This window comes from Pseudophryne corroboree, chromosome 6 (genome assembly GCF_028390025.1).
Source record: "Pseudophryne corroboree isolate aPseCor3 chromosome 6, aPseCor3.hap2, whole genome shotgun sequence".
Lineage (NCBI taxonomy): Eukaryota > Metazoa > Chordata > Amphibia > Anura > Myobatrachidae > Pseudophryne > Pseudophryne corroboree.
Genome location: NC_086449.1, coordinates 749,815,772 through 749,828,487, shown reverse-complemented (window position 1 = coordinate 749,828,487; position 12,716 = coordinate 749,815,772). Strand labels below are relative to the sequence as shown.

The following is a 12,716-nucleotide window of genomic DNA, read 5'->3' as shown; positions in this document are numbered from 1 at the left end:
TCCTATTAGTAATGTCATCATTTACACTCATTAGTGCAGTCACCAAAACAGACACCTCCACTGTATCTAAGCAACAGGTGCCCTTTAACCCGAAAAACTGTGTTCTGTCTAACAAGGGACTGTACCATCTACTCTGGTTATAACAGATGGAAGCCAATCATTGAAAAATAATTGTTACTGTACATTACACTTTATTTAAGGGATGAAGACATCCGTGCCTACACGGTGGTAAGATGGTATATTTACACACTTACAGGGTGCTCTAATCCCATACAGAGTAAAAACTAACCTGGGAACTCACTCTGGAGAATAAGATCCAACTCGGAGAGATAGGGAGATACTGCAGTCAGAAAAAGAGGGGAACAAGTTGAGGACGGCAGGAAAAGGACAAGAAAGAAAGGTGAGAGGAGAAAAGAGAGGAAACCAAATAAAGGTAACTTCCGAGAAGGAACGGCATGCGGATGACGAGAGGAGGAGACTCATCCTCACCTATACACGCTGTCTTGTGGCATAACCTGGTTAATGGCGGCTACAATGCAGAGATTACTCATCATTAGGCTGGTCTATACCACTAGGCGCTATTGTCTCTCCTATGTTTATCCAATGCACATAAAACAGCATAAAGAACTCACTCTAGCCTCAACCAACTGCTCTGCTGAAACGAGAACATGAGAATGGGCTCTAGAATTCTAAGAGGCAATGCGGCAAATAAATGAGCTCACATTCTCTGCCTTATCCCACGGACAGTAATAGGCCACAGTTACCATATGATCATCAACTGGGATTGTAAGAACTCAACTATTGATCCTGACAGCTCACAGATCTCTCAGTCGAGTGAAGAAACTGACTACTTGTCACAGTAACAAAGCCCATTTAATGAATGTTCCATTTGTGTAATAATTGATTAAAATGTTAGGTAATTAACTTGTGCTTCGCATACGGGGGTATATGTGCTAGACCTAATCATGTCGTCTGTGGTTGAGTATGTTTCTGGGAATTGATGTTGGCTCTCTACCACATTTCAGACCCTGCTGAACGTGATGTCTTACCCTATCCCCATTAGAACAAGCGCCCAAGCTACAGTATTGTACAGCACTCTAGCAGGAGATAAGTAGTGACTCGGACACAAATGGATTACTAATATACAGTATATGTTACTTTTATACATTCGGCCCTATATACAGCACCTGTGTGTAATGGAATGGCAAAATAAAAAAAATATAAAAAAAAGTTTACAGTCCCTTTAAGTGAACACTGTACAAAAATTAGGATATCATTCAGCTTTACATCCCTTACATTCGTCATCACAAGATCATTGCTCAGTCAACTTACTCTCTGGAGTTACGTCCTCAGTGAAGAAACTTGTGGCTTCTAGGGCAGATTCGGTTTCCTCGGGACTGAGCGCTATAAAGATAGAAAATCAGCAGCTTAGACTAATATGGGGAGACAGAAGGCAAACTCTAGAGTAGATGTGGTGCTGGACCGTAATACACCTGAATGTAGTGCGACAGGCAGCAACAACCAGCAGTGACGGTTACATCTGCTAAAGGTTTTTGGTGCAAACAACTGATAAATATCACTCCTGTAAATAACATCCGTACAAATAGGGAGGTCTGATGTCATTACTTTAGTATAAGGAAAAGTCTTCTAGTATACAGAATAATAATCCCTGAGTGTATACTATTACGGATGTAAAGTGTCTCCAGAGTTTTATGACATGTATGAAAGCTCTCTGCCTGCACCTGTGTGGTTTTATATGGTCCTAGAAGCTCTATCCCTATAATTTACAGTTAGGAGTGCATATTCCCCTATATATTTCACCATTGAACATTAGAAGTATCTTGTATTCACTCCAGAATGTTGTCACCATTTGTACTGCAATGAGGAAGATATCGCATGTGACTTGTTACATATTAGGAGGAAGGAAGGAACAGTGATCGTTCCGTCGCTCATTAAATCTTCCTGGCATGTACGGGCGGGCAATCGGGCATGGTCCAAACCACAATATCTCCTATTATTACTTCCAGAATCGCGCAGACAGCAGTAATAATGTATGTGAACTACAATATTAGATCACAGAAATGAATAAGCTTAAATAATTCAGAACTGGCATGGTACACGGTTCAGGAAAATATCTTTTCAAGGATAAATCTAACATTACAACCACAGGTAAAAGAAGGATTTTTTACTCACTGTAAAACAGAGTGTGTGGTATGGGGTTTGGCACAGAATCTATTAAAAGTGACCCCTCCCCCTCTAACTCCTCCCATCTACAGTGTCTCCACAGATCCAGCCCCAGTTAATGTTTAGCCAAGCCGGGAGAGACAGCATAAACCGGTAACAAATAAACCAGACTCGTAAAAAGAAAGGGAGGGATCGCAGCGTCCCCCAGATGGACTCGGAGAAAGATTTTACGGTGAGTAAAAATTCCTCCTTTCTCCTTCATCAATCTGGGGGACGCTGCGCACTTACTAAGGAGAAATCCCAAAGCAAGCTAACAAGAGGAGGGAGAAGTGGACGGCAAAGCAGCCTGCAAAATAGTTCGCCCAACAGAGGCAGTCTCCATACCAAACATATGGAAACAGTAGAACTTTGTGAAAGTATGCACGGACGACCAAGTCGCCGCTCTGCAGTTGCTCAACAGAAGAACCTCCGCGAACAGCCTAGGAAGCACCAACAGCTCTAGTCGAATAAGCTTGCAATGGAAAAGGAACTGTAACAGCAGATAAAACATAAGCCTGACGAATAGCGGACGTGACCCAATGAGTCACCGTATTCTTGGAGGCCGGTCAACCCGGCTTAGGAGCGTTAACAAGAAATAATAAGTTATCCGTACGACGAATAGCTTCCGTACTGGAAAGATAAATGCGTAAAGCCCGAACAACATTCAATAATGCCAAGTGTCGATTTTCAGCAGCTAAATTGGAACCAAAGGCAGGAAGAACAACGTACTGATTTAGATGAGATTTAGAAACCACCTTTGGCAGAAAGGAGGGCTTAGTATGCAAAACCACACGATCCTCATGGAACACTAGCAAGGGTGGTCTGCAAGAAAGGGCTGCCAACTCAGAAACCCGCCGAGCTGAAGCAATAGCCAAAAGGAACACTACCTTAAGAGTGAGAAAACGTAACTCAGCTGAGTCCAGAGGTTCAAAGGGAGGCTTCTGAAGAGCCGTAAGAACCAAATTGAAGTCCCAAGGAGGAACATAAGGAGGTTGAATCCTCAAAACTCCCTGGAGAAATGTCTGGACTTCTGATAAAGTAGCCAATCTCTTCTGAAACAGAACGGAAAATGTCGAAACCTGACTCTTCAGTGATGAAAGACGAAGGCCCTTCGTCAAGCCGTCCTGAAGGAATGACAAAAGGTGCGACAATCGAAAAATTCCAGGAGCAACCTTTTGTTGTTCACACCAAGCTATGTAGATACGCCAAACTGTGATAAATTCGCAACGTGACTGGCTTCCTAGCCTGGAGCATCGTCTTCTCTACAGCACAAGAGAAACTCTTTGATCTTAAAATGCAGGATTCAAGAACCATGCCGTCAAAGCCAGTCGAGGTAAATAGTGGTGGAGACAAGCTCCTTGAAGGAGCAGATCCTGACACCGTGGTAGACGCTAAGGCTCCTCGGTCACCATGCTGCGTAGAAGTGTGTACCATTGGCGCTGAGGCCAATCTGGCGTGATGAGTGACTGGAAGACCCTCTCGGTGAATTTGTTGAAGCAGCCGTGGGATCAAGGGAATCGGTGGAAACACATAACCAAGCCGAAACCTCCAAGGAGTTGTCATGGCATCGACCAACGATGCCTGAGGATCTTGGGATCGAGACCAGTTCCGATGCAGTTTCTTATTGAGACGGAATGCCATGCGGTCGATGTCGGGAGTCCCCACCGAGACACTAGCAGGAAGAACACGTCCTGATGAAGTTCCCATTCACCTGGATAAACCGTGTGGCGGCTGAGGAAATCGGCTTCCCAGTTTTCCACTCCCAGAATGTGGACTGCAGAAATGGCTGGAATCCGGGACTCTGCCCAAATGAGGATATGTGATACCTCTCTCATGGCTCTCCAACTCCGAGTTCCGCCCTACTTGTTGATGTAAGCCACTCCGGTGGCATTGTTCAAATGATTGCATACGGGATGACCCTGGACAAGCAGCTGCACCTGGAGTAGTGCATATCTTACCGCCCTCAATTCCAGAATATTGATCTGAAGTGACGACTCCCGATTGGTCCAGAGGCCTTGGAAATTATGAGGCTGGAACACCACCCTTCAACCGGTGAGGCTGGCGTCCGTGGTTACCACCATACAGGACCAAATGGTAAAGGGAGCCCTCCTGGACAGGTTGTAAGTCTGAAGCCACCACAGAAGAGACTGCCTGGTCTAAACCGACAATCGAAAAAGCTGAATGTCTAGATTTGGTCCCGTCCACGATCAACATCTGAGAAGTTGAGCCTGAAAAGGCCTAGCATGGTACTGCCACCATTTTCATTAACACCTGCATGCATCTGAGAACTGAAACTAGAGGTAACTGTAACAGAGATCGAATCCGGGATTGCAGATCCTGAACTTTGTCCTGGGGTAAGAACACCTTCTGTTTCCTGGTGCCGAATAGGAGTCCCAGAAAGATCCTCTCCTGAGGTGGAAGGAGAGGAGAGATGATTTGGATAGATTCACTATCCACCCAAAGGAGCGATGGGTGTCTACGGTGAGTGTCAAGTGTTGGTGAAGAAGCGACTCTGATGGGGCCTTCAGTAACAGGTCATCCAGGTATGAAGTAACATTGACCCCCTGACATCTTAATAACGCAACCATGTGAGCCATTATCTTTGTGAACACTCGAGGTGCCGTTGACAGGCCGAATGGGAGAGCCTGAAATTGAAGATGCCAAGGACCTATTGCACACCACAAAAAGTGTTGGTGACCATTCCAAATGTGGACGTGTAAGTACACGTCCTTTATATCTATGGAAGCCAAAAACTTGTTTGCCTCCATGGAACTGATAACTGAACGAATGGATTCCATTTTGAACTTTTCCATCGAAAGATATGGATATAGACACTTTACTGTAGGTTGAGAATTGGGCGAAAAGGAACCGTCTGGTTTGTTTACAAGAAAAAGATGAGTAAAATCCGTGACCTTGTTGGTGAGGAGGAACCTGAAGAACTACTCCATTTTCTAAAAGCGAGGAAACTGCTCGAATTAGAGCCTGGCGCCTGACAGGATCGTAAGGAAGTGGAATGATGAAAAATCAGTTGGGAGGTGTTTCCTCGAGGTCTAAAATATATCCCCGAGAAAGAACCCCAATCACCCAATGAGCTAGGTTTGATTGGAGCCACTGCTCCCTGAACTGAAGTAGATGGGCCCCAACCACCAACGATTCCCCTTGAAGCCTCGAACCGTTATGCGTCAGGCTTATCGGTAGAGTTGACTGAAAGTCTATGGGTTATCTCTACCTCTGAATGCTCATCTGTGTGTGAATCTAGAGAAATTCTAAAAGGACTGGAAGCTGCCTTTGCCCTGGGTGCCAGAAGACCGAAACCATGTAGGTTTTGGCTTTTGAGAGGCTATCGGAAGAAAGGTACTTTTGCCCTCCGTGGTATTAGAAATGATTTTGGTAGGTTCTGAGCCAAATAGGAATTCCCTTTCAAAGGGAACCGCTGTCAAGGTCTGCTTTGAATCAAAGTCCAGATTCCACGCACAAAGCCAGAGTGATCTTCTAGCCGTTACTGTCAGAGCAGACACCCGTGACTGGAGAGAGACAGAATCCAAAAGAGCTTCGCCAGCATAAGCAAGTGCCTCTGCAATTTGTTCTGCTAACTGAATAGCTTCAGAAGGATCATCAAACTGCATGGCGGTAACCACTCTTGCTAGCCAGTCATCCACAGCCTTAAGGACCCAAGTACTTGCAAGAATAGGTCGTACAGAAATTCCCGAGAATGTAAAAATAGTTTTAAGGACTGCATCAGTCTTCCTATCGGTAGCATCCTTTAAAGACACCGACTGTTCAGACGGAATACCCATTGCTTTAGCCAGATGCTTAATAGGGGCATCGACTTTGGGAGGTGTCTCCCAAGATTTTGGATCTTCTTCAGCAAAAGGATACAAATATCTCAGCTTTTTAGGAGCCAAAAATATTGAGTCTGGTTTAAGCCAGGCTTCCTTCAAAATATCCCCAAAATGACAATATGATGGAAATAGAGCAACCTGTCTCTTTTGTAGCTTAAATAGCGAGGTCAAAATGTCTGCCACAGCCACCTCCTGAAGGTTAAGAGTTTGGCGGATGGCCTCTATCAACAAACGGAACCCCTAAGCTGGTGGACGTCTCTTCCTCCTCCCAGGCAGACGTGTCTTCCCACTCAGGATCCACCTCACCTTCCCCCAAAGGACTCTCAGTTGAATCAAATTCCTCCCCGGGGAAGGTTAGAGCTGGCGGTGTCTGCAACCGTTTTGTAGGTCTGGATTCTGAAGAGGTCATAATTTTATTTAAGGATTGTGCCAAATCAGAGAGACACCTACCCATAGATCTGGTCCAAGGGGGTTCTTTTGACTCCCCAGAAGCTGTACCCGATCTGGATTGATGAAGGTCAGCTATGGCATCTACCATGTTTCTTGCCCACATAGGCATAGACTGATCTGTGGAGCCACCCAGTTGCTCCACAACAGGCGTCCCATAGCATGAACTACAGATGGTACCTGGGTCCGTGCTACCCTTAGGGAATTTGGAGCCACATTGGGAACATGCAAAGTAAACTACTCAACCTGCCTTCCCTTTTGCAGATTTGTCTGGTTTACTGGCCATGGAGTAAATACACTGTATGTAAACAGGCAAACAACTGTTGTAGCTATGCACTCTGTGTAATAAACAGGGTAAGGTACCACCAAGTGTAAACGGTCTATAAATAGGTTGATGCAGAGAACTGATCTAACCCTTAACACATATAATGCCTAATCCCCGCCTGTATACTTAGGGTGGGTTAGGCTGTGTTAAAATCCTCTCTCTCTCCTCCTTAGTAATCTGCGCAGTAAGGCTGCCAGAGCGGAAAGAGCATGGTGGGAAGCCTGAGACCGCCTTCGCCTTAGGGGACGACCGCGGCTCCCGCTTCCCTTCCGCTGTGGTCCCGCCACTGTCTGTATGACAGCAGCAGGGTTAACAGCAGTGGTGTGTATGCCTCTGACATCCCACCCAGTGGCGCGATCCCGGCCGCTGTTAACTACCCTGGTGAGCTTTGAGGGAGATAATTAGTGAAGGACCACGACCGAACGCTGCCAGAGCAGGTTGCCTGTCCCACCTGTAATAGTCGCCTCCTCAGTGCTGTGTTTGGTGAAAGAAAGCCCCTGAGGGCGCTGGCATGGTGACTTTCTAGAGGCAGGGTGAGTGAGAAACAAGGCGCACAGCCGTCTATCTATCTATCTATCTATCTATCTATCTATCTATCTATCTATCCATCCTCACAACATGATTGTCGCCTGTGACTAAGCATACCTAAAAACCAATATGAAACGAAAACCTGTCTAAAAACTAGCAGCAAAGAAAAACTGTGCCTGTTCCCCAAGGCACAAAATGAAAACTGGGGCTGGATCTGTGGAGAGACTGTAGATGGGAGGAGTTAGAGGGGGGAGGAGTCACTTTTAATAAATTGTGTGCCAAACTCCATACCACACACTCTAACCTCTTAGTGCGCAGCGTCCCCCCAGATTGATGGAGAAATAAGTGTTTAATTAATAAAATCTGAAAAAACGCGGTTTGTAAAAAAAAAAAAAAAAAAAAAAAAAACAGTGACTCTACATGACCCTTTAAAATCACAAAAGTGCAGCCTCCTGCCCTCCTACCACACACATACTGTATATACTGTACATAAGCTTTCCACAAGTGTAACTGGCTTACTGACATTAAACATCCCCTACTTACCAGGAGGCAGGTGCAGTTTGTACAGAAACTTCAGCTTCTCCGTCATATCACCGTGATACATTCCACCTGAAATAGGAATAGTATATAATGTTAGTTTCCCATACCAGAACACTTTAAGACGTGCTACAAGCTAATACTAGCTGTACAATACATGAACCCTGCACTAAGGGAAACAGAAGGCAAACTTATACAATGTGTAGGTAACTGCAGAATTTGGTTCTCATGAGCAGACTCTTAGCTATCACACAACAGCAGGAGGCTAGGTTACAGGTGAATGAAAATGTTGCGCAATTTCAGGCAAATCACAATGGACCAGGTTGTTTTACAGACAGAAGTTACGCTGAAAACAACCGTTGAGTTCTGCTTCTGTGTCGCCATTCTGAGAATAGCCATTTTACACTATATGTAATATTGAATCTTGCAAGACATTGGGCCTAATTCAGATCTGATCGCAGCAGCAAATTTGTTAGCTAATGGGCAAAACCATGTGCAGTGCAGGGGGGGGGGGGGCAGATATAACATATGCAGAGAGAGTTAGATTTGGGTGGGTTATATTGTTTCTGTGCAGGGTAAAGACTGGCTGCTTTATTTTTGTACTGCAATTTAGATTTCAGTTTGAACACACCCAACCCAAATCTAACTCTCTCTGCACATGTTACATCTTCCCCCCCTGCAGTGCACATTGGGGGTCATTCTGAGTTGATCGCTAGCTGCCATTGTTCGCAGCGCAGTGATCAGGCTAAAAAACGGCTTTTCTGCACATGTGTATGCACCGCAATGCGCACGCGCGTCGTACAGGTACAAATCCCGTTGTTGTTTTGCACAGGTTCTAGCAAAGTTTTCAGTCGCACTGACGGCCGCAAGAAGATTGACAGGAAGGGGGCGTAGCTGGGTGTCAACTGACCGTTTTCAGGGAGTGTTTGCAAAAACGCAGGCGTGTCTGAAAAAACGCAGGCGTGGCTTGGCGTTCGCTGGCGGGTGTATGACGTCAAATCCGGACACGAATAGGTTGAAGTGATCGCAAGCGCTGAGTAGATTCAGAGCTACTCTGAAACTGCACAAACTGTTTTTGCAGAGCTCGGCCGCACATGCGTACATCTGCTAAGCTAAAATACACTCCCCAGTGGGCGGCGGCATAGCGTTTGCATGGCTGCTAAAACTAGCTAACGAGCGATCAACTCGGAATGACCCCCCCATGGTTTTGCCCATTAGCTAACAAATTTGCTGCTGCGATCAGGTCTGAATTAGGTCCATTAGTTGCTATAAATGGAGGTAGAAATTACAACAATCCCTTTACATCTACACTCAATGGCGGTATTCAAATGATATATCAGGCCCAATCTCCTTTCTAAAGTGTTCCCCGTTATTGCGCATATCGTGTCCATAGAAATCAGGTTTAGCTGCGTAAAGGGTTGGGTGCGAGCTAAAATTATTATACCCGTCAGCAGAAACAGAATGGGTGTGGAAGATAACACACAGATAAAGCTTTGTTTGGGAATAGAACTCATGACCTCAGTACACATCCTTATTGCCAAGAGCATCATTTATATATATTTGACGTCAGCAACATGTAGCCCATGAAGTACCGAACGTGTCGCGCACTGGCTTGGTGGGTACATAAGGTGTGTGATAGTCCGTCTGCACACATATCACTCGTTGCTGTCAAGGGTTAAAGGGGTGATTTATCAGAGTTGCAAAAAGGGGTGATTATCGGCTTTCGGGCCAAGGGTGCAGCGCAGTTTGTGGACTGTTGGCGTACTGCTGTGGTGAAGGTGTATCGTGACTGGACAAACAGCACCATTGCGAATAACCAACGCGGAAACTGTGAAGCACCATGTGCTATTGATGTGAGAGGTGAACGTTGGCTATAAAGGTGCGTGAGGGCCGACTGACATGCTACAGTGGAGCACCTCACTGTCAAAATGTCCCTGTGCCAATCTACCACACCTTATTAAGTCAATCCCAGCCCAGCTTTCATAGCCCTCCCAGCGCCGCATACTCTCTGAGCCCCGGAGCATCCTCTGCGCGTGATGTCACAGAAGTGCCTCCCCGCCACAGCCGTGCCCAAATCCCCAGAGGCCCTGACTCCGCAACACAGGACCTGGCGGCCTGGAAGCCCCGAGATGGCTAATGTAACGGATAGAGTGGGTGATATCGCGGAGGGTAATGTCTGGACACTGACACTGCACGCTCACCTTTTACAGTGATTCAGCGAGTCAGTCAGTTCTGCCAGCCAGTCACTATTGTTAGCGCTGGTGTCCCAATGCGCCGCATTACAGGGAAGTATACGCCCTAAATAAAATACAGCTCCCAGCAACCCTTAGCGCCGAAGCATTCAGGCGCTAAGGGCTGCTGGGAGCTGTAGTTTATTGAGTGCATCTTCTTTCCTGTAATGCGGTGCTTCCAGGAGGAGAAGCATTACCCGCCCCTCCCCTATTTCTATTGGCAAATTTGCCAATCTTGGTGTTCTCTGGCAAATGCCAAACGTCCTGCACGGTGTTGGGCTGTAAGCACAAACCCCACCTGTGGACGTCGGGCCCTCATACCATCCTCATGGAGTCTGTTTCTGATCGTTTGAGTAAACACATGCACATTTGTGGCTTGCCGGAGGTCATTTTGCAGGGCTCTGGCAGTGCTCCTCCTGTTTCTCCTTGCACAAAGGCGGAGGTAGCGGCCCTGCTGCTGGGTTGTTGCCCTCCTACGGCCTCCTCCACGTCTCCTGATGTACTGGCCTGTCTCCTGGTAGCGCCTCCATGCTCTGGACACTACGCTGACAGACACAGCAAACCTTCTTGCCACAGCTCGCATTGATGTGCCATCCTGGATGAGATGAGCTGCACTACCTGAGCCACTTGTGTGGGTTGTAGACTCGTCTCATGCTACCACTAGAGTGAAAGCACCGCCAGCTTTCAAAAGTGACCAAAACATCAGCCAGAAAGCATAGGAGCTGAGAAGTGGTCTGTGGTCACCACCTGCAGAACAACTCCTTTATTGGGGGTGTCTTGCTAATTGCCTATAATTTCCACCTGTTGTCTATTCCATTTGCACAACAGCATGTGAAATTGATCATCAATCAGTGTTGCTTCCTAAGTGGACAGTTTGATTTCACAGAAGTGTGATTGACTTGGAGTTACACTGTGTTGTTTAAGTGTTCCCTTTATTTTTTTGAGCAGTGTATATCATTTGGAGAAAAATCTCCTAAATAAACGTGACGTGGCTGGTGAGCTTGTCAATTTATTGCAATATTTTGGAGATTTAACAGTCCACATTTTGGCATTTACTTAGACGACTGCTGAGTATGTATGATTTTATATATATATATATATATATATATATATATATATATATATATATATATATATATATATATATATACACATATATATACACTCCTCTGTTGCAAATGATAGTAAACTGCACGTCACTCCAGTTGACCAATGCCCCTTTATTACTTGCAATATGAGATACAGGTCATGTTCACATGTAAAATGCAGCCTGGTAAAGTACGTGTAATGTAGCCTGTAATGAAATCGACGGCTCGCTTCCGGACCTATCATGGTCCCGTCATCAGGATAGAAACAGTGCTGCTGTAGTCTAGCATGACTACTGTGTAGCATAAATGGTGATAAGTAAAAATGTATCACCATTTATGCTACACAGTAGTCATGCTAGACCACAGAAGCACTGTTTCTATCCTGATGACAGGACCATGATAGGTCCGGAAACGAGCCGTCGAGTTCATTACAGGCTACATTACACGTACTTTACCAGGCTGCATCTTACATGTGTACATGACTTGTATCTTATATTGCAATTAATAAAGGGACATTGGTCCACTGGAGTGACATGCAGTTTGCTATCATTTGCAACAGAGGAGTAGTCAAAAAAAGCACGAGCACACAGACATTTGCACTCATTTTTCTTGGGAGTGCCGGAGTATATTACACACATATATATATATATATATATATATACACATACACACACACACACACACACACACACACACACACACACACACACAGTGCATCCATAAAGTAGCCACAGCGCTTCACTTTTTCCACATTTTGTTATGTTACAGCCTTATTCCAAACTGGTATAAATTCATTTTTTCCCTTAAAATTCTACACACAATACCCCATAATGACAACGTGAAAAAAATAGGAATTTAATCCCTACCGGTAATTCCTTTCCTCGTAGTCAGTAGTGGACACTGGGAAATGTAGTTACCATGGGGTATAGATCGGATCCACTGAAGCCTGGCACTTTAAGAAATTAATAGTGTGTGCTGTCTCCTCCCCTCTATGCCCCCATGAAGACTTAATTTAGGAAAACTGTTCCCGAGGAGACGGACATACTTTGAGAGAAGGATATAAACACAAAAAGCAGTGAGGTAACGAACCAACACACAACAATAACAAAGATAGCAGAGCTAACCAGAACAAAGGAAAGCAACGCTAACTATAAGAAGGATAGCAATGCTAACCAAACATGGAACAGGGAAAGCAACAGCAGACCCAACCAAGAACACTTACAACCAGGTAAGCAGGAAAACGAAGCACTGAGGCGAGCGCCCAGTATCCACTACAGACTACGAGAAAAGGAATTACCGGTAGGTATTAAGTTCCTAATTTCTCTAACATCCTAGTGGATACTGGGAAATGTAGTTACCATGGGGACATCAAAAAGCTCCCAGAACGCGTGGGAGAGTGCTGAGACCCCTGCAAAACCGCCTGACCAAACTGAAGGTCATCTCTGGCCAAGGTGTCGAACCTGTAGAATGTTTTTACGAACGTGTTCAAACCAGA

At 45.5% G+C, this 12,716-nt stretch overlaps 1 protein-coding gene across 2 annotated transcripts in view; it reads right to left on the bottom strand.

Annotated features, from left to right (window-relative positions):
- TBC1D9B (TBC1 domain family member 9B) overlaps positions 1–12,716 on the bottom strand; it is a 181,268-nt gene that overhangs the window by 8,942 nt on the left and 159,610 nt on the right. The window contains exons 17-19 of one of the 2 annotated variants that reach the window (XM_063928532.1): positions 7,909–7,974; positions 1,333–1,404; positions 290–340 (exon numbers count right to left, since the gene is read on the bottom strand). In XM_063928532.1, coding sequence (XP_063784602.1) covers positions 290–340; positions 1,333–1,404; positions 7,909–7,974 — 189 coding nt within the window. The remainder of the gene's footprint in view (positions 1–289; positions 341–1,332; positions 1,405–7,908; positions 7,975–12,716) is intronic. The other variant, XM_063928533.1, reaches the window with a different exon arrangement.